The sequence below is a fragment of the Hydractinia symbiolongicarpus genome, chromosome 5 (genome assembly GCF_029227915.1).
Source record: "Hydractinia symbiolongicarpus strain clone_291-10 chromosome 5, HSymV2.1, whole genome shotgun sequence".
In the NCBI taxonomy this organism is placed as follows: domain Eukaryota; kingdom Metazoa; phylum Cnidaria; class Hydrozoa; order Anthoathecata; family Hydractiniidae; genus Hydractinia; species Hydractinia symbiolongicarpus.
The window spans coordinates 26,649,693-26,672,021 of record NC_079879.1 but is presented as its reverse complement, the minus strand read 5'-3'; the positions used below and the strand labels follow the sequence as shown (position 1 = coordinate 26,672,021).

The 22,329-nt window shown below is 32.5% G+C and overlaps 2 protein-coding genes across 2 annotated transcripts in view; one reads left to right on the top strand and one right to left on the bottom strand.

The window, feature by feature from the left end:
• The window catches only part of LOC130645729 (low-density lipoprotein receptor-related protein 4-like), a 25,976-nt gene extending 9,992 nt beyond the window's left edge, over window positions 1-15,984 (top strand). The window contains exons 11-25 of the mRNA XM_057451815.1: window positions 1,934-1,969; window positions 6,192-6,615; window positions 7,393-7,802; window positions 7,958-8,286; window positions 8,453-9,077; window positions 9,716-10,051; window positions 11,230-11,373; window positions 11,528-11,653; window positions 11,934-12,107; window positions 12,255-12,458; window positions 12,716-12,817; window positions 13,208-13,254; window positions 14,292-14,392; window positions 14,950-15,291; window positions 15,440-15,984. Coding sequence (XP_057307798.1) covers window positions 1,934-1,969; window positions 6,192-6,615; window positions 7,393-7,802; window positions 7,958-8,286; window positions 8,453-9,077; window positions 9,716-10,051; window positions 11,230-11,373; window positions 11,528-11,653; window positions 11,934-12,107; window positions 12,255-12,458; window positions 12,716-12,817; window positions 13,208-13,254; window positions 14,292-14,392; window positions 14,950-15,291; window positions 15,440-15,701 — 3,662 coding nt within the window. The 3' untranslated portion in view covers window positions 15,702-15,984. The remainder of the gene's footprint in view (window positions 1-1,933; window positions 1,970-6,191; window positions 6,616-7,392; window positions 7,803-7,957; window positions 8,287-8,452; window positions 9,078-9,715; window positions 10,052-11,229; window positions 11,374-11,527; window positions 11,654-11,933; window positions 12,108-12,254; window positions 12,459-12,715; window positions 12,818-13,207; window positions 13,255-14,291; window positions 14,393-14,949; window positions 15,292-15,439) is intronic.
• Window positions 15,823-22,329, bottom strand: LOC130645731 (protein phosphatase 1 regulatory subunit 12A-like). Its single transcript, XM_057451817.1, has 5 exons — window positions 21,278-22,329; window positions 20,168-20,260; window positions 19,899-20,021; window positions 17,214-19,328; window positions 15,823-16,661 (listed from the first exon to the last, which is right to left on the bottom strand). The coding sequence occupies exons 1-5, from the start codon at window positions 21,315-21,317 to the stop codon at window positions 16,153-16,155; spliced, it is 2,880 nt and encodes a 959-aa protein (XP_057307800.1). The 5' UTR covers window positions 21,318-22,329; the 3' UTR covers window positions 15,823-16,152.

Here is a 22,329-nt window from a genome sequence, read left to right as displayed (position 1 = left end):
ATGTAGTTGATATTGATATAGTTGTTATTGATGTAGTTGATATTGATATAGTTGTTATTGATGTAGTTAATATTGATGTAGTTGATATTGATGTAGTTGTTATTGATGTAGTTGTTATTGATGTAGTTGATATTGATGTAGTTGATATTGATGTAGTTGATATTGATGTAGTTGATATTGATGTAGTTGATATTGATGTAGTTGATATTGATATAGTTGATATTGATATAGTTGATATTGATGTAGTTGATATTGATGTAGTTGATATTGATATAGTTGATATTGATGTAGTTGTTATTGATGTAGTTGTTATTGATGTAGTTGATATTGATGTAGTTGATATTGATATAGTTGATATTGATATAGTTGATATTGATGTAGTTGTTATTGATGTAGTTGATATTGATGTAGTTGTTATTGATGTAGTTGATATTGATGTAGTTGATATTGATGTAGTTGATATTGATATAGTTGTTATTGATGTAGTTGTTATTGATGTAGTTGTTATTGATGTAGTTGATATTGATGTAGTTGTTATTGATGTAGTTGATATTGATTAGTTGATATTGGTGTAGTTGATATTGATATAGTTGATATTGATGTAGTTGTTATTGATGTAGTTGATATTGATGTAGTTGTTATTGATGTAGTTGATATTGATGTAGTTGATATTGATGTAGTTGATATTGATATAGTTGTTATTGATGTAGTTAATATTGATGTAGTTGTTATTGATGTAGTTGTTATTGATGTAGTTGATATTGATGTAGTTGTTATTGATGTAGTTGATATTGATGTAGTTGATATTGATGTAGTTGATATTGATATAGTTGTTATTGATGTAGTTGATATTGATGTAGTTGTTATTGATGTAGTTGATATTGATGTAGTTGTTATTGATGTAGTTGATATTGATGTAGTTGTTATTGATGTAGTTGATATTGATGTAGTTGATATTGATATAGTTGATATTGATGTAGTTGTTATTGATGTAGTTGTTATTGATGTAGTTGATATTGATATAGTTGTTATTGATGTAGTTGATATTGATGTAGTTGTTATTGATGTAGTTGATATTGATGTAGTTGTTATTGATGTAGTTGATATTGATGTAGTTGTTATTGATGTAGTTGTTATTGATGTAGTTGATATTGATGTAGTTGTTATTGATATAGTTGATATTGATGTAGTTGTTATTGATGTAGTTGTTATTGATGTAGTTGATATTGATGTAGTTGATATTGATATAGTTGATATTGATATAGTTGATATTGATGTAGTTGTTATTGATGTAGTTGATATTGATGTAGTTGATATTGATGTAGTTGATATTGATGTAGTTGTTATTGATGTAGTTGATATTGATGTAGTTGTTATTGATGTAGTTGATATTGATGTAGTTGTTATTGATGTAGTTGTTATTGATGTAGTTGATATTGATGTAGTTGTTATTGATGTAGTTGATATTGATGTAGTTGATATTGATGTAGTTGATATTGATATAGTTGTTATTGATGTAGTTGATATTGATGTAGTTGTTATTGATGTAGTTGATATTGATGTAGTTGTTATTGATGTAGTTGTTATTGATGTAGTTGATATTGATGTAGTTGTTATTGATGTAGTTGATATTGATGTAGTTGATATTGATGTAGTTGATATTGATGTAGTTGATATTGATGTAGTTGTTATTGATGTAGTTGATATTGATGTAGTTGATATTGATATAGTTGAGATTGGTGTAGTTGATATTGGTGTAGTTGATATTGATGTAGTTGATATTGATGTAGTTGTTATTGATGTAGTTAAGTTAATTTTATTGAATTTTTGATTGGTGAAGTTTATATTGATATTGATACATGATTTTATTAGAATATAACACACTGTATTTATTTTAGTATAAAATGATAATACTATACTATTTTATCTTCAGTTAATATTCCTCCGACAATGACTCCAACAACAACAGGTAAAAAGAAGTTTTTACATATTGATGAATGCTAGGTAACATTATTGAGCTTCAAGATAAAGTCATTGAGATTGCTAAGGCTATAGGTGTTGAAATTTCTGAAAGCGATGTTGAAGCATGCCACCGCCTTTACGCTAGAGAAAACGAAACTAAGAAGACGATTGTACGCTTCGTTAATAAAAAAAACTGCGACCTTTTACATGCAAATAAATTCAAGTTAAAAGATTCGAACTCGAAAACTAAAAAGAAATTGCGAGAAATTGGTCTGAAAGGAAATATTTTTATTAATTTTAACCTATCCCCGTACATGAAGTTCCTGTGGGGCAAATGTAAGAGACTTCATTCAAAGAAGATGATCAATCGTTTTTGGGTTTTTAATGGAAATCTCTTCATCGTTGTTGAAGAAAATGATCAGAAAATTAAGATAGATCACTTTGATAAACTTTCTGGCCTATTTCCAACTTTCAACTTTAACGCTGATGCCGAATAAATTTTTTCGATTCTCCACGCTTACTAATATTTTTAGTATAATTACCAACTAGGAAAATCTTTTGTTAGTACGATCTATAATTGATTTCTAATATGGCGGCGAAGATGTGCTAAAATTAGTCTGATGCTCATGCAGTAATTTATGTGAGTTCTTTGGCTTCCCTCTCAAACGCGCAAACTAAGAATTAGTAAGTTTTTTTGTGGTATATGCAGTGAATTGATTAGGGCAAATTCTAACTGTATCTTTTGTGATTTTTGTAAACTTTGGGTTCACCCAAGTTGTAACTTGCTTAATTCTAATGACTTCAAAAAACTCACCAAGGATAACTCAGATGAGGCATGGTCGTGTTTAAAGTGTAATTCTGAAATTTTTCCATTCCAGAGTGACAATACACCTCTGTTTGAGGCACAAAAAAGTCAGATTTTTTCTGACGTTAACTCTCATATTGAAACCTCTTTTTCAAATAATGTTGATGATGAAGATGAACGGTTTACTAATTGTAAATATTATGAATATAACAGCTTTAACTCTACTCTTGAACAACTTTCTTCTTCGGACCTTACACCTAATTTTTCTTATTTTCATCTTAATACTTGTTCTCTTCCCAAGAATATTGATAATATCAACATTCTTCTGAACTCTCTCAATATTGACTTTGATGTGTTAGGCTTCAGTGAAACTAGACTTAGTAAGTACTCAATAACACCAATTTTAAAAGGTTATAGAGGATTTCATAACCTTTCAAGCAGCAATGCAGGAGGTACTTCCTTGTATATTTCTAATTCGCTAACAGTAGTGGTACGCTCAGACCTTTCAAACTTGCTCTTTCTTGAAAGTAAATTAGAATCAACTTTTGTAGAAATCTTAGATAACAATCGTAAAAATACCATTGTTGGGTGCATTTATAAACACCCTAATATGCCAATTCCTGAATTTATTAATTTGTATCTTAAACCCTTCTTTGAAGTAGCTATTAAGCAAAAACAAAAACTTATTTTAATGGGAGATTTTAATATTGATCTTCTAAAATGTGAAAGTAACCATCTAGTTGATGATTTCCTGGATGAACTTTATTCTAATTTTTTACAACCATCTATAACAATTCCAACCAGAATATCTAATACATCTAAAACTTTAATTGATAATATATTTACATCTAATCCATTTACAAAATATTTCTCAGGTAACATCATCACCTCAATTTCAGACCACCTTCCTCAATTTTTAATTTATTTTGACAATAGACTTAAAGTCAAGGATAATTTAGACACCTATTACAAGGATTGGAAAAATTTAAACATTAATGCCGTAATAAATGACATAGAATCTATAGATTGGGATTCTACTTTGCTTTTAAATGAAAATAATGTAAATAACTCTTTTAACCTTTTTTTTAATCAATTAGACCAAATTGTAAGTAGACATACCCCTAATAAAAAACTATCAAAAAAACAATTAAGTAATAGAAATAAACCTTGGGTCACTAGAGCTATTCTAAAATCCATTAACATCCGCAATAATTACTATAAAAAGTTAATCAGAGCTAAAAACCAAGAAAAAAAATTATATTATCAAAACCAATATAAATTTTATAGAAATCGTATAGTTAATCTTATCAGGAACTCAAAATCAAACTATTATAAAGAATTTTTCTTAATCAACAAAAATAACAGTAGAAAAATTTGGAAAGGTATAAAGGATATTTTAAATAATAAAGATAACAACAGTAGATCTAGCACTTCTTCCTTAAAAATAAATGATAAAATAATCTCTGAAAAATTAACTGTAGCTAATGCTTTTAATGAACATTTTACTTCTGTTGCAGATAAAATTAGAAACCAAATTCCACATAACAATACACACTTTTCATCTTACCTAAAAAATAATAATAGTAACTCATTATTCTTTAACCCTGTAACAATAGAAGAAGTTTTAAAGATCATAAATAACCTTGATTTAACCAAAGCATCGGGCCCAAACAGTGTCCCTAATCTTATCTTAAAACAAGCCAACATAGCAATTTCTGCAATATTAACCAAACTTTTTAATCTTTCCCTACAACAAGGTGTATTCCCAAACATATTAAAGATGGTTAGTGTCATACCAATCTACAAGAATAAAGGGTCTCCTCTTGATCCAAATAATTATAGACCCATATCATTATTAAGCAATTTGGATAAGATCTTTGAAAAAATAATTAAAAACCGATTAATTTCTTTCCTAGATTCTAATAAAATTATAACCAATAAACAATTTGGATTTAGGACCAAACATTCAACCACCCATGCACTAATTAGTCTCACTGAAACTATTCGACAAAATTTAGATAATTGTAAGTTTGCATGTGGAATCTTCATAGACCTTCAAAAGGCCTTTGATACTGTATCACACGAAATTCTCCTTTCAAAGCTTGAACATTATGGAATTAGAGGTGTAACAAACTCCTGGTTTCGCTCCTATCTCAGCGATAGGGTACAATATGTCTCCCTAACTAACACCAAATCTAAAAAACTTTTTATTAAACATGGAGTTCCCCAAGGTTCCGTTCTTGGTCCTATTTTATTTTTACTTTATATTAATGATTTAATTAACTCAATAATTTTTTCAGAAATTTTTCATTTTGCAGATGACACTTGCATGTTATATGCTAACCATAATCTGAAAAAAATGCAGAAGCATTTAAATATAGATTTAAAATGTATATATAAATGGCTAACTGCAAATAAAATAGCACTAAATGTAGCAAAGACTGAAGTCATCCTATTTAGGCAAAGAAATAAAGCAGTCAACTATGATATAAGGCTGAAATTAAATGGAAAAAAACTTGAATTCTCATCTCATGTAAGATATCTAGGTATATTAATAGATGAATTTCTAGATTGGGATTTCCACATATCTTATATTGGCAATAAATTAAGAAAAACAAATGGAGCTCTTTGCAAACTAAGATATTATGTGCCTAAGGATATCCTACTTTCAATTTACCATGCATTATTTTCTTCTCATATTTCTTATAGTCCGCAAGTGTGGGGTCTCACTTCAAAGTCGTGTAGAATTTTTCGCTTACAAAAAGCTGCTCTCCGAATCATTACTTTTTCTAAATTTAACTCACCATCAAATCCTATTTTTCTTAATCTTAATATTCTTACTCTTTCAGATCTTATAAAATTTCTCAACATTATTTTAACTTTTAATATTATAAATCTGCATTCTCCAGGTAATATTTGTGATATTTTTAAATTGGTCTGCCATTCATCTAATCATTCAACAAGAAGTAAATCCATTAAACTTCTAGCTAGACCTTCTGTTAGGACTACCTCATTTGGTCTCAAATCTATACGTTACCAATCTATTATTAATTGGAACAATATCCAACAACACTTTCACCAATACGACCTAGCCTCTCTCACTCTAAAAAAACTAAAAAAAATCTGCAAAACTTATCTTCTGGATTGCTATAACACTAATCTCTCCACTGCATAAAAAAGATTTTACTAAAAAATTTTTTTTTGTAGTGTCATACTGCTTATTGCAATCGTTTGATCTTATATAGGTGGCCATCACCTACATTAGTATTTATACTATCTGATGGTCTCCCCGTAGGTATTTATTTAATGTAAAATATACAGTTATCTAACACGAAATAAATACTACTACTGCTACTACTACTACTACTACTACTACTACTACTACTACTACTACTATTGGATTGAAAATTGTTTTATGTTTTAGTCTCTAAACAAACTAATGAACGCAAAGCATATTTATACTATACGGATGGTGTATCTATATACAGAATTCCTTCATCAGGTGGAAATTTCATCTATGAAAAAAGGGAAAAACTTATAACGCCTGGAAGCTATATAGCTTCGTTTGATATCGACACTGTTAACAAGGAATTGTATATTGGCGGTATTTCCAACAGCGGGATTAACAAGACATCGCTAGAAGGAAAGAACAGCACAGTGTTACTTAGCATTGCAGTTGGTTATCCAATTCAACTAGCATTTGATTCGTCATCGAACAACTTGTATTGGATTAACAATTTGAAAAACACAATTGAAGTCTTCAATGTAAAGAATAGTTATCGAAAAGTTTTATTTAAGTTCGATAAAGATGAAATGCCACAGTCTCTCAGTGTTTCTCCACAAGAAGGGTAGGTTTTTCAGTAAATTTATATAAATGGATTTCTTTTATTCCTGTCATAAGAAGATAAATGTGTACATATTTTTTAAATTGAGCATAAAACATAAAAAAACAGTATAAAGTTAAAATTATAAAAGCTATACTTTTTGGCTCTCAATATGGATAAAGTATAAGAAAAAAGATGCTATTATAGTTGAATTCCAGAGAAACAAAATAAAAAAAATGTCATCTCTTTTTAGAAATCAGAATTTTTTTTAATTAAAGTAATCACGATCTGCTAAACATACGAAAAGAACACAAAAATACAATGTATTTCATATGATGTGTGTGGTTGCTAATATTTTGTTTCAATGCGACTGATCAATTATTGCTTGTCGGAACATTTCCAATCATTTATAAAAAAATTCCTACCTTTTAGGTGTTGAAGTCTGTGTTTATAATTAATTAGGTTAAGTAGGCTTTGTTTTACGCAACAAGAGGCTAATAAAGAAGCGCCAATTTTTTTTGTTTTTATGTATCTATTATTGAGGGTGATTTTGGTGAAGCTGTGGTATCTCCTTGTAAAATTCTTTATTCCCGTAAATATTTAAGCACTCAAAAAAATAAACAGATATCTGTTTAAGTGTACCTTGTTTTTGTAAGATCTTAACGTTTCTTAATGTTTTATCAACAATTAATTCCTTCGTATTCGCTGGTAAATTGATATAGTTATTGAGAAAATGAGAAGAAAACAAATATGTTGTTCAAGTGGACTTTTTGTACAGAACATTTCAATTTTTTTCTTTAGTTATATTTTCTGGTCTAATATTGGGAAAGCTTCAAAAATTGAACGTTCGACGCTTTCTGGCAAGAGCAGAAAAACCATCGCTAAAACTAGTTTAGGGAAACCAACCGGCATCACCATTGATGACGAAGATGGACGTTTGTTATGGATTGATTCTACTACATATCGTGTAGAATCTGTGGACTTTAATGGAACCAATCAACGTTCAATGTTTGAAATAAAGAAACGACAGAGTTACGAGACAGTACACAGCTTAGCTTATAACCCCACAACAAAGATGGCTTTTGTTACTGATTATGACGTATTGTTTAGTATTCAAAATACTAGCTCTAAAACATTGGAGAAGTCAATTGTTTTTGGACGTTTTGGCACACCTTTTAACGTGAAAATATTGCTTAATTCCACTTCAAATGGTATGTTTTTTGCAGTAGTTTACTTGTTCCATTCTGTGTAAGAAGATCTATCAGAAATAGAACAAAAAAATCACAATTCTTTTTCAAATGAATTGTAACTGTTCTGCGTTAGTTCTATTGTTTTCCCTAACTTTAACTTCAGCTCCTTGTTTTAGCTTCAACTCCATGCTTATCTTCTAAAAACAATTGTTCACACTTATGCTTAACGAAACCAAACAATGAATTTGAGTGTGCATGTCCAACTGGAATGAAAATATCCTCCAATCAATCTGAGACGTGTGTGAAAGCTGAAAAAGACTTTGAAATATACTTTGCTGACAAGGAAGAGAGAACTATTAGTCATCTAATAAAGTATGTTGACCAAAATGGAATTACGTTATCACCTTTACCAATACCATCCAATGCGACTCTGCAATCACCAAGTGCTCTTGATTATGATCCCTATCAGAAATTCATATATTGGACTGATATTGAAAATAAAAAGGTGATGTTCCTATTTTTGAATCGTGACATTTGAGAAATTATATTTAAAGAAAGAATTAAAGTATAAATAATGATGTTTTTGAGCTTATTTAGTCCAAACCAATGGTGCTTTACAAAGACTATTAAATGTGCCTTGTAGTTTTTCTAAATTATTTTATTTCTAATAGACATATCGCATGAAAAACAATGGAGAAAGCTTTTCTGTTGTGTTGCCGTCATCAGGATCCGTTGGTATTGCCGTTGACAAACTTACCAAGATCATGTATTGGTTTGATGAAGATTCTCGACAAACTTTGATGATGTCAACAACAGATGGAAAACATTCAAAAAGTTTGTATTACGATTACTTGACAAACCCACGTGACATTACACTATACGAGGAGAAGGGATTAATTTACTTTTCCAACAATAACTATATGATTCGTCTAAATACTGATGGTAGTGGATATCTGCAGTCCAGCGTCACTACAGTGACAACAGGAATGGCAGTAGACAAACTGGAAGATAAACTGTACTGGTGTGATAAATTTGATTTCACTATTAATTTTGCTGAATTGGATTTTACAAATCATCGCGTTATTATCCAGTCAGTTGATCATGCAGAAAGTGTAATTGGACATGTGGAACATCCATTTGGTATAGCTATCATGGGCGAAGAAGTGTTTTGGTCAGATGTCAAGAAAAATGCCATTTTTTCATCCGATAAAAGAACTGGTATCAATACGAGATATATAGCTGGTGGTTTACATCATCCGCAAGATTTGCATGTTTATAGTGATAAAGTCAGAATTGGTAAGAATTCAGATTTTTTAGATCAAAGCCACTTTTATAAGGGTAGAACTAAATTCACAAAAAGGATTAAAATAGAAAAGTAAAAAACTTGCTTGGCTTGGAAATGTATTTTAAAAGTGTTCAACTTGAAATATTTGTGTAGGGTATTGTCAACAAACTGTTTTAAGTTTCTTCCCTAAAATATCAAAAGAGAAAATGGTATGTTATGTTTCGCATTGCAACTTTGACTTGTAGCAAGTCAAAATTCGTAATACAACTACCGGTTTTCGGTCTTTTTCATACTTTTATAGAGATAAAAAGCCAAATAATCCGGAACCGTGTAGACCAAGTAGAGAACCTTTAATTTGTGCATGTATTTTCTGATATGTACGCTTTGCTCAAATAGGATTAAGACATCAAGGAAGAATTAACACAATCTAAGATTGTTAAGTTCTATGTTCGCTGTGAATATTCTTGCTTGTGGATGCAAACTTTGTCAACTGCCACTTTATCTCGATGTAATTTAAAAAGAATTGTAAATAGATTTAATTTTTTTTTTTTAAATATAAGTTTAAATAAGCATTAACCTACGAAAAAAATGTTTCAGTGAAACTTCAACAATAGGTGGAAATTTATTTTCCATTTTATTATTCATTTAGATTCCGTCGATCATCGTCGCATCTACCTATTCTCGTACGTGAAGGAAAACCCTAACTCAGTAGTATCGTATACCCCAAAATGTTTCTCCACAAACACCTCTTGTTATGAATACATGGCATATCATAATATCAGCGATCCTCCACCTTGTCCGTCTGGTTATGCTGACAATGATCAAGTTTTTTCCACGTGTGCGATGTGTACATTTAACCAAAATGGAGTCAGACATTGTCCTTGTGACAACTGGATGACATGTGCTCAAAGAAATTACGGAGAGGATCAAAATTGTGACACGATACATCCCTTCATGTATTTTAAAGTTCGAGAATGCACTCAAGGTAAGTTCAACCAAATTTTCAATCATCAATACCATTCAGTCTATGAAGATATTATTACTTCTTATTACCTGACTGATACAAAAAACCGGTTAGTATGAAAACATCTGATGATTTGATTGGTTTACGGCTTAATAAAATAGGGCTTTGTATGGAGCCATACTAACCGGTTTAAAAAGCCATTAAAATGGTAACATAAAAACGTAAACAAATAAAAAGATTTCTGTAGTACACATCAAGAAAATATCTTACCTAAAAAGTATCTCACCTAAAACCATCTTTTCATTATAATTTATATAAACAACGATTCGAATTTGTTTTTTGAACTTACAAAGGTTTAAAATCGAATGATGTTACATTCCAAAAAGTATAAAATCAAACATGCGTTTTTCATTGGTACTTTGGAATAGCTAGCTACTTAAAAAAAAAAAGCTTCGTTGTTTTTTGTTCACAAAGGAATGTTTATTTTGAGATAAGATGCAGTCAGGTAATTAATCAGGGCAGAAGCCTGGTCTGTACTTTTGACCTCTGGCTTTGTATTTCACAGTACAACATCCAAACCGGGTCAGTATCCGTTTAATACTATCAATCTCTTTTGTTTTTATTTTTTGTCGCAAATTTCATTTTGCGAGCCGAAGTTAGGCGTTTATCAACAAATACTTTTTAGACATACGTTCCAAAGGATTCCAAATGTTTTTTTTATGAGCATGACATTTATAAGCATCTGTAGGCTTAAACTTGGTCATTATGTGAAGCCTAAGAAAAAGTTGTGATATTTTATATTTCGTGAGCAGTTTTTCTTTTTATTCTTTCTGTCTGAATTAACCAGTATGTAATGGGATTTAAGTTGTAATTACTGATGTTCAAAGTTCAAATGCAATATTTTTTCTTTCAAATAAGCATATTTTGTGGCTGATCGTGTGTTTTTCATAAGCATATTCCAATACATCTTTTTGCCATTAAGCATAACCTAAAAAAGTACTTTTTCAAAAGCATTTTTAAGCCTCGTTTTTTAATATCAATTGCTTATAAAAACGACAACATGTAGTAGACAATTTTAGAACAGGTAGAAATCGTGAAGCGAAACTAGCAATAATAACTACTGTTCCAATGATCGTTAATAAATCATTTCGTACTAATGTTTATTGTTCTCTTTTTATTTGTAATATTTTTCCATTAAGTTGTTCGACCAGGCTACTGCATGAGAAACGCCTCAAGTGCATGTCCTACACGAAATTGTACTGCAGACAGTGATTGCGCTTTCCATCATAAATGTTGTCAAACCAAGTGCGGAATGAAGTGCACCAAACTGTCCACCAAACCAGGTATTTAGTATTTCGTATTTATGAAAGGTAACTCGATACGGTTGTTAAATGAAAATTCATAGTTAACATCTGTAGAATTATTAAGCCTCCTGGGATTCAATCAAATGCCAAAGGTTCTATTTATCTTGTACTTTTTATTTATTTTCATCTCCAGACACACCTTGCACTGTGAATAACGGTGGATGCAGTCATTTTTGTGTTGGTGATCTTTTACATCATAAATGCATGTGTCCAGATGGTATGACATTGGGACAAGATAACCGAACATGCATTGTTGGGCGTAAGTTCTCGTTATAAATGTGTAAATGTAATGCCTATAAAAACACAGAGATTGTAAGTGTGTTTAACGCTCTAAAAGGTTAAAGAACGCTGTTTAAACACGAGAACACTACTTTTTAAATTTATTAATCCTTAAGAAGAATTATTTGTACAGATGAATTTGTAGCATGGCGCATCTGTGTGTCTATTCTCAAGTGGAAGCGAATCCTGCTTACTGCCAGTTAGTGTGTTAGTCATGTGCAAAGTAGTTCTACTTTAATTAAATAATTATTTACTTTTAGAGAACAGTGTGTGTCGGACTAAAAGACCACAACATTGGTGCTCAAGTGCGAAGAAAAGGTGGTATTTTGATAATTCGGGTAGTAAGCGTTGCGAATTTATGCGTTTTACTTGTGAAGAGAGTACGAGTAAAAATAACTTTAACACGAAGACTCAATGTAAAAGAATATGCGAAGGTTCGTAAAAACATTGCCTAACCTGGTTTACTATCAATCACATGCTACTACATATAGAAACTTTTCTTTCCTTTATTTTGTCCATACACACATTATAAATTGAAAATTAATTTACTATATTTAAAATGTTTTTCTTAATTCTCATAGTTAATCCCGCATCAACAACCAGCTCGCCTAATACTACGCCTAGAGGACAAAACACAACTATGTCGACGACAGTTTTTACCACAACCGACGCGCCTATTACTACACCTTGGGGGCCAATCGCGACTACATCGACGACAGTTTTTACCACAACCGACGTCAATGCCATATCGACGACAAACAGTACAGCACAAACAACAAAACCAGGTATGTACGTTGTAACAAGATATATACTTAATGTACTTACTGGCTAAACTTATGAACACATGACTACTAGATAAGGCTTAAACTAAATAAAAACCTGGAACTTTCAGTTTGTAGAATAAATTTAGATAGACATAATGTCGGTAAGAAAAAATAGCCTAACAATTTAAAACTGAATTTTTTTTTACTAAGCATAAAAACACGCCGTAAAGCCTTCAAAGTTGCACCACCAACCACTTTATCTTATTTGTTTAATCCAGGTTGTGGTTGTCTCAATGGCGGTACATGTGACTATTCTTTCTTCATACCACTGTGTACATGCGTGACGCCGTGGTATGGACCAAAATGTCAGATTAATCCAGGTTTGTTATCAATATATGCTATTTTGTATTCTGCGGTATTCAAGTATTTTAAACAAGTGAAGTAATACAAAATGCATATTTATAAGCTGCTTACAAAAGTTTACCAATGTTTGGTTAGGTAAAAGAAAAACAGGATTATATGGGGTGAAATGGCTATTAAAGAAACTTACAGGTTTTTTTACACGTGATCCGAATAGGACTAGAACTTATTTTAAACTATATTTCTATTATTTCTATTCTTTTTTTAAAAAATCTTTGATTATCGTAGTGTTGCTCCATTATTTTCGACCAGAATCAAAATATTACGTCGAACTAAAAGGCTTTGATTGATTGCTTGTAATTGGCAGTTGAAACAACTCGTTATGTTATTTTCTCTACTACTGTTTTTAGGAGGAAATCATGTGAAAACTGCCTTTCGTAAAATGGGCTCAATACAAGTAAGTATTTGAAAAAATTAAACATAAAGTCGTTCGTTAACGCGTGAAAGAATTCACGGGTCCGCCGGTCCTCAGATTTTAAACCGTCGTACATATTCCCCTGATCGCTATTTCATGTATCCTGCCCGCCTGTTAGTATAAAGTAATGAAATCGGCTTGGACGGGGGTTGGTACTACAATATAGGTGTGATTATAACGCGGTTTTTGATTTAATAGCGCCCTAGTTTCTATTATGAGAGCACACGAACATAAGCAACAATTTTAAACAGACGGACAAAGAGAGGTACAGACAAAGAAAAGGGGGTATTTTTAATATAGAAACGCAATTTTGCGGATTTAATTTGTAGTAGTAATTAAATGTTGCAAAGTCTTATTTGCGATTAAATATTGATAAGTGTTTTTAAAAAAGCGAGAACCCTGCTTTATGTAATTACGAGATAACAATGATTCAAAAAATGTCTTTAATTCAAAAAAGGAAATAAAAAAAAATTGCGCTTTGTGATTTTTTAAGCAACACGATCATTAAACAAAAATCAAATGAATTTTAAAATAAAACCAAAATATAAAAACGAGAAAAATATGTCATTTGTGGAACGGAGCAAAAAAAAAAAAAAATTTGATTGGCTATAGCTAATTTAGTTTTTTATAAAAAAAATTTGTTTTTGTTGGAAAGAAAAGTTGAAACGATTTCAACGAAACGGAAAGTATATCAGCCAGTCAGATTCCAGAAAGTTTCGTTCCATTTAGTTTTTGAGTGGAAACTCGCCTTAGTTTTATTCGTGGTTGTTATATGTCAATGCATGGAGGTACCTCCATGGTCAATGTAAAAGTGAGAAAAGCGCAAAAAATGTGAACACATGAGAGCAAGAGTGTCATCAAGTTAAGAATGTCAGTTACGCAGCTTTAAATATCAATTTTCGCTATATAAATGATGCTGTTGCGATCATTCTATTTTTACGGTTGTTATTGTTGTGTGAGAATAATTCCTCTTCTATAATTCAGCTGTGAAAACTCTGTTTTTAACATTGTCATTTCAGATAACATTGGAGCTGTTTAAGAAGAAATTTGCAGCCATTTTCTCCCTGTTTTGCACACAATCCAATTCTTGCATATTTATTGCGATACTGTCTCCACAAAGGTACTGATTTCTCATTTTGTGTGTGTGACAGACACCTAAGGGTACGAAGCAATCACAGTCCAGGGCGGCCTTGGTAAGATGCACCCAGTGGAGTTTTCTACTGTTATCTGAGTCAATAAAACTCACAATAGCTGTACAAATTTAATTCAGGGATGAAATTTTTCGCGGATTTTATTCAGATTTCTTTTTCCTCTTTTAGAGAAAATATTAAAGAAAACATTTTCACAAATTCTATCTTCACAAATTTTTTGCGCGAATTGAGAAGATTTCAGTTTTCTTTAAGTTAAATTGATGTTTTGCGTTCATGCGACTTTTTATAATGTTCTTCCCATCCCTATTCTTTCTGTTTTAGGAAAATTTGACCTTGATCTTTAAATACTTCAATAACCAGCTTTCGCGGAGAATTATTTAATTTTCACAAACTCGCGAAAGTTATAGTTCCATTCCCTTTTAGGATTATTGAGCTCGCATTATACCATCCTTTATAGACACTGCAATGAGTGGGCGTTTTTTGTATTGTTTTTATTGTTTTTAAAAATAATTTAAATTTATTTTAGACGGAGACGCTCAACGCCTTCTAACATTACATTTTCAGAAGATGATATTCTCATTAACGACTTTGAAAGTAATAATGGTAGCGTCAGTTTTGACCTCGCTGTCCGTCAACCATCAAACAGCGGTGGAGATTTAAAAATATTAAGCAAAGCCTCGCTGGAGGAGGGTTTAAATAAATATGCGGGCAATATAAGTGAAGATCTTCAATTTCAACCTTTAAAGACGAGTCCTTCTCAACCGTCAACCGATGATTCTTCCAACACTACCATGATAGCAGTGGTCACACTAGCTATCATATTAGTGTTAGTAATGTTAGTCATTACCATTTTGTATGTGAGAAAAAAGTAAGTCAGTTACAAAAATGTATCCGAGCATACTTATACACTGTCATAAAATAAATACGCGCGCAAATGTAAATTTATTTCTTCCGCTTTTATCGCGCGAAGAAAAAAATTATGTTCGTATGAAAGAAAATTTGCATTTTTGTTTTAGGAGAAATGAAAAAAGTCAAAACATACCTTCTGTGAGATTTGAAAATCACATGTACGACGATTTGCATCCCGAAGAGAAAGCAACCGTCCCTCCAACGAGCGACAAAGATGAAGCTCGAGCGGTCTCTAACCCCGCGTATGTGTCTGCAGATGAGTTATGGAGTGGATTGAGCAAAGCAGAGACCGAAGACGTAGCACCAAGAGAAGAAAAAAAGACGCCTGTGATCGATTTCGTGGAAGCGGATCTTAGTAACCCACTTTAATTATGCATTCAAATAACTAAAACAAACAAGACATCAGTTGATGTGCATGTCACAACAGTTAATGACGACGTGTTGCTAATACTTTTAATATTTCATGTTAGTTGTATCGAATAAAACGATAGATTCTCGACAATGTATTATAATAAAAACATTACCAAGAAATGATAAAGTTTGTTAAAAATTTACAGATATTTAAACTCGCTAGATTATTTAAAAACGCGGTTTTATAATGGAATTTTTGTTAATAATTTTACGATATCAGGATAGCGTTTGTTCTTCGGCATGTGTTAGTTTTTATTGCTTCTTGTCATATTGTTTCTGTTGAAGAAGAAATATCAAGACATACTACTCTTTTGCTTTTGAGAAAAGAGCTTAAATTACCGGCTGTCGCCTACTAAAAGCAGCAGTATCGCCGACTGCCAACCGACTATGTCAGGAATATTGTTACCGACTATCGACCCACAATGTCGCCGTATGGATCTTTAATTGGAATATCTGATTGCAAGTTTAACCTTAAATCCTGAAATCTATCAATATATGGAGTATCAAAAAATGATGTCACAATCCATCCTTTCCCAGTCTTGGATTTAGCAACACCCATTCCAAACTCTTTGTTAGTTTTCCACATAAGTTGCACGAAATCAGTGTTTTTCTTAGTCACTAAGGGACTTCTGAAGTCATAGTTTTTACCCTCTCTCGCCCAAACGTCTGTGGCTTCCTTCCCAACATTGGGTGAATTAAATTTTACTAAGGCTATGTTTTCACCAGGCTGTTTAAATGAATCCAGATTAGTAACATCCAAGTCAGCTCTTCGTGCAAGTTTCTCTGCGTTCTGTTGCGCTTTGTCAGAAAGTTTATCTGACCAGTTTATTTTATCTGCATGATATTTTTTACGTAACAAATTTGTTTCAAAGACAGCTGCATCTTTCACTTCATTGTAGTCTGGGTATTCGATGTCTTCTAAAAAAATAAGTGAACGATGGTGAGTCACTGCAAACTTAAAAAAAAAAATACTTTCTTAAATTAGTCAAATATTTTATTTGGTGATTTTGATATAGTCTTCCCCTTAATTACTTTCCAGTGCGAGAGTTGTGTGGTTGCTGGTGTAAGATAGTTGCACTAATGTTTTTAAGAATTGTTTCTAGGGAGATAGGGAGAGAATCTGACAGCTTGTTTTAGTCATGTAGAATGTTAAAATTTTAAAAAAATTCTGAGTAAGCCGACCTTGTTAGTCAATAAACCTAACCACACAGAAAAACTTATTATGGCACTCGTAGTTGGTGTTGTATTTCTTCTTTTATTTCTATTTTTTCAGCATTTTACTTAAAGAGAATTTCTGCACTAAAAATGATATCCTTAAAGTGGTTTATATATTAATTTTTTTTATTTATTCCTGACAATATCGTGTGTCAACCTGAGAAGTTTGTTACGTACTGCCACCATTTCTTAACACGTTCTAACGTCAGTTTTTGTAAAAGAATTTATAAAGTAATAAATAGAAAGAAAAAGAACCTGTTTTTACATTGCTCTTCGGTCTGAACGTTCGCTCTCTTAGAATACCCGCGTCATCTGCATCCGCTAGACTTTCCGCAACCTCCTCCGTTTTGCTTTCGTCAGCTGTTTTAGTATCCGGCGTCTCTTCATCGGTTTTTGTTTTGCTTTCACTGTCCTCCTCTTTCTCCTCTGTTTTTCTCTCTTCAGGAGGATGAAAGAATTTATTCTTATGTTTCATGCTTTCCTGTCTCTCTTCATGATGGTGGTGATGACGATGGTAAGTTTCTGCCACGTCTTTGCTTTCTTCTTCTTTTTCTTCATCTTTCTTCTCATCGTCACGTGACTTCCACATGCCACGATACAATGTTTTTTGACCTCGCCCATCCACGTTCTTATCCTCGCTCACCTCATTATTTTCTGGATTATAATCTATAGACGCAGTGTTCATTATGAATGGTTTGTTTTCTTCCTGATATTTTTCTATAGTGTCGGGCAATTTGTTGGACGGTGCATGGTCATAGTTGGACTTGACCGCGCTATGTTCATCCTCGCTGTATCTATCTTCATAAATTTTGTTTTCGTTTTCGTGAAATGGTTTATTATTTGCAAAAAATTGACTTTGTACGTCGTAACCCTTTTCATCATTTCTTTCAAAATGAGAAGGCTTTCGCTGTTTGAGTAATCGAGACTCGTCGTCAGCATGTTGTTCAAGTAATCGAGACTCGTCGTTAGCGTGTTGTTCAAGTAATCGAGACTCGTCGTCATGTACCACATTTATGGCGTTTTGTGTATAATGCTTTGGACTCTCGGATTCAGACGATTCTGCAATGGATGAAGACACGTGTGGGTGGGACACCTCAGCAGCCCTTTGGTCGTGAAAGGTTTCTTTGAACTTCGTAAACTGCTCCATACGCAAAGGCTTGACCTCTTCAGCATCCTCTTTTGCATTGTCGATTTCATGATGAGCTTTAAAAAAATCTGATTCACTAGATGAGGAATCCTTATGAAAATTTGCTGATTCACTTGATGAGGGATCCTGCTGAAAACTTTCAATATTCTTATCATGATGTTTACCAGTAACAACAGCTTCCATACCTTTCAACTTATCGGATAACTCACCCAGTAAAGAGAGAATTCTTGCTTTTGCTTTAACCTTTTCAGGCTCGGCTTCCGTTGATTTGCTCTCTTCGTTTGAACCAGCTTGCTCATGCGAACTATCTGATTGATGAGCTAATATGTCTGTGCTTTTATCCAAACTTTTATGTAATTGCTCAAGTTTGGAAAATAGAGCATCTGAATGCTCTGATTCGGATGCGCTTTTCTGGTCCTCACTTTCAATGTGTTGGCTGTGTTCGTCTTCCGTGCGATCGGAATGTTTACGGTGGTACTGCAGAATATGCGCATTTTTATTTACATCTGACACGTCGTCATGTATATCTTCATTGTGGGGGGAACTTTTAAAAAAATGCTTACTGGTATCTGGTTTTGCATTGTCTATATTGTTACTTGCAAAATTTTCATGGTTATTGCTATAGCCTTTTAAGTTTGCCTCGTTATAATGGTGGTCGGCCAAATATTCATTTCCGTTATTTAAATGACTGTGAAAAGATTTCGGTTTTGCCAAATCATCTTCAGATACTCGGTGTGTTTGATCGATTAGTTTAACTCCACCATCATTGTAGGCATCTTTGGCATGTTCGATATTTAAATGACCAGACGATTCTACAGTTTGCCAAGGTAATTTGCCACCGTTTTCTATAAACTTAGCATTTGGTAGGCCATGTGTAGTTATAAATTTCTGGACCGACTTTTCTTCATTATATCCGTCACTACCTTTCACGCTAGGAGAATCGTGGACTTTATATTCTGGCATGTCTTTGTCGGTAAAACCAGAAAATGACGTCATGCGATTTGAATAATGCTGATTGGCTAGCTGCGATTTATCGTGTTGTTTCGTTTGTCTCGTTAACCCCATGGCTGCAGGATTTTCTCTCATGTACTCAGGAAACATACCTTTAGATTGCGGAGTATATTTTGGTTTCAAATGTACTGGTATTTCATGACCATTCACCTCGTATGTTATCATAGCATTCTTATCGTAGAAATCTTCGATTCCATTTACGTCAAAAACCTCTACACGAAACAAAAGATAAAATTGTAGGAAAAAATAATGCTTTTACTTTGTAGGAATTATTTGAACACAAGAAAACGTTTTATAACAGCCCAAATTTTGTTTAAAAAAAATAATTTCACATTTTACTGCAACCTCGTCCCCAGGGGTTCTTGCCTTTTTAACATCGAGACCATCAAGTAAGCGCTAGCGGCTTTGACATAAGGCAACAAACCCTGGGAACTAGGATGCTTTTTACTGCCTATCATTTTTACCTACAGGTAAGAAATTTTCGCGGGAGAAATAATTTCTAACTGTTGGCCGAAAGTATGGCTCTTTAAAAAAAAGTTAATTTTTTAATTGTGGAAGCCTTTTTAATGATAACAGAAATTTTTTCCCAACGAATGATATAATCCCTAACAATGGTGCTTATTCTCATTATTTTTTCGTCTGATAAAATTGCAAACAATTAAAATGTTTAAAAAGCAGAAGTAATTTTTGGCGGGAGAAGTAACAAAAACTTTTTTCTTCATACTTGTGATATTTTCAAGTAGTCATTTTCTGCCATGTATAAAAAAATAGAGCATACGCACCTCCAGCTTCAGCCATGTCTTTGTTGAAGTTAATTCCTTCATTACTAGAGATGATCTTTTTCACGTATGTATCTTCACCTGGATCAACATTTCGATCTAACGCGCTTTCGGAGTGCCATGGTCCTTAAAATAATATTAAACAAAGTTTTTATTGAAACATCACAGATGCTGGTTTGGAAAAGGTCTGGTGCATAGTGACGAAATAAAGCAGTTTTCTATAACATACGTAACAATAGTGTCAGTTTCATAAAAAAAAGGTTTCGCCCAACCTGCAATTCGGATTGTCCCTTTCTTTTCATTCGGTTCCTTTCTTTCTCGTTCTGTTATTTTTGGTTCATGTTCCAACGGGCGACATAACGAACCTAACCAAAGGTATAAATAATTTACATTAGACCCCAACCACTTTACTAGGTGACAGTGTGGTACAACAGTTAGCTAACTCCTGGTAACTCGAACCTCCAAAGGACCGAAAAAAATACTTTGACTTAACATATGTTCGATATAAACGAATCTCCCGTTAAGTCGAATTTAGTCCAAAATGATATTGTAGTTCGAGTTAAAGCAATTTTTGCAAGAGGTATGGCAACAGTTACCGGGAAAAGGTGCAATCTTGGCGATAACAAAGGCATGCAAGTCCCTTGCAAATTGAGCTTTCTTTGACAAACAACATTATCTATCTATATTACAGCAGGAGTTAATAAAAACGAAAACAAAGTGAAAATCTGACATTTATCTACTGTTTTCTTTTCTCGAGTAAAAAGTTCGAGTTATCTGAAGAAATAAGCCTCAGGGGGGACGAAATATGGGTCAAGTTAACGAATGTTCGGGTTATTCAAGGTCCGGAGTTGTTTTATAAGAAAGTTTTGAAAGTGCAAGGGACCAAAGAAAATGGTTCAAGATAATAAAAATTTTAGTTAGCCGGTGTTTGAGTTACCGAAAGCTGACTGTATTGCTTGCAGCCGGGATGGAAAAATCGTGTTAAATGTCAAATTTGCTTGTTTTTATTGGACTGCATTTTCCCATGTAGCGCAAAAAAATCATAAGCTAGGAAAACTGCAGTCAAATGGAAATGACAAGAAAGTGCTTAAACAGCATTGTTTTCCACACAAAATTCAGCCGAAGGAATGGATGTTTCGTGCATTTTGTTACAACTCCAGAACGCACGGGAAATTAGCGAATTGCGCGTTGCTGCAATAAGAAATGACTGAAGACATATTTCAGAAACAATTAAGAAATACTGCCATTTAAAGAATTTTTTTTAAAAAAAAAACTGACAGACAATGGGCAAGTTTTTGTGGAATTTAATGCCAGCCTATCATTCAAGAGTAACATAGTTGTTCATAAAAAAAATTGAAAAAACGAAGATGGCGACAAAGTACCTGTGAAACCAATTAACAAGAACAGAAAAGTCCGCTTCATTTTAAAACACTCTAATCACCATATATGTCCATTTCTTCTAAAAACATCCAACAAACTACAATAACATTTTTCAAATTGCAGTGTTTTTTATTTATTTTTTATTTAATACCTCTTATTTATTTTACGGTGTTAAAATCTCAGCATTCGTTGTTTTTCGCAGTAATACGCACCAATGCCCGAGTGTTTCCGCATGGTTGCACAGCTAATTTTGAAGATCGAACGAAATGTACAACAGGTACAGTATGTTCGAACATAGAAAACATGTTGGTTCGAATGAGCATCTTTGAAAATACGAAACTTGTATGTTGGTTCGAATGATGTTCTAACCAAAACGCTATACAATCTTCTAACTTAGGATATTCATATCACTTTGCAGTTTTTGTAAAACCCAATTATTTTATTTGTAAATAACAGATTTGAGTACGTTCAGCATCTTCTTCTTGTTCTTTTACAGAAGTGAAAACACAGCAGTGAATCATCACTACAATATTCACAACAACCGAAGGAAGAAAAGAAGATTCCTGGACCCTCACTAGTTCTAAAGTCCCACTGTTTGACCTCCATGACTGTTTCAATTTACAGAGGATGAATTTAGTTTTTTAGCAACCACCCAGGTCTTTTCTTTAGCCACTAATCGCAACCACCCAGTTTTGAAAAACTAATTTAGCTTTTTAATTTTGGGAGATTTTGGTACACTTTTGGTTCATTGATTAAATTAACCCAAAATGCAGTTATTAATAATCAAGCCTTTTCTTGTTTCCATGCCATAGAAACTATTCATTTGGAATTGAAGTAAACATGTAAAATATAATTCATTAATCCTTTTGCAAAATAAATATACGCCCAATTTTGTTGTCACATAAAACGTGATAACAATAAAGTTATTTATATTTTAAACTGGAGGATACAGTCTGGGAATGTGCCTTAGTTTTTTTTTCTGTAGTTTGACAGCTTTTCATATGAAAAAGAATGAATAAACCAGATATATATATTTTTTATCAATGAAGTAAAA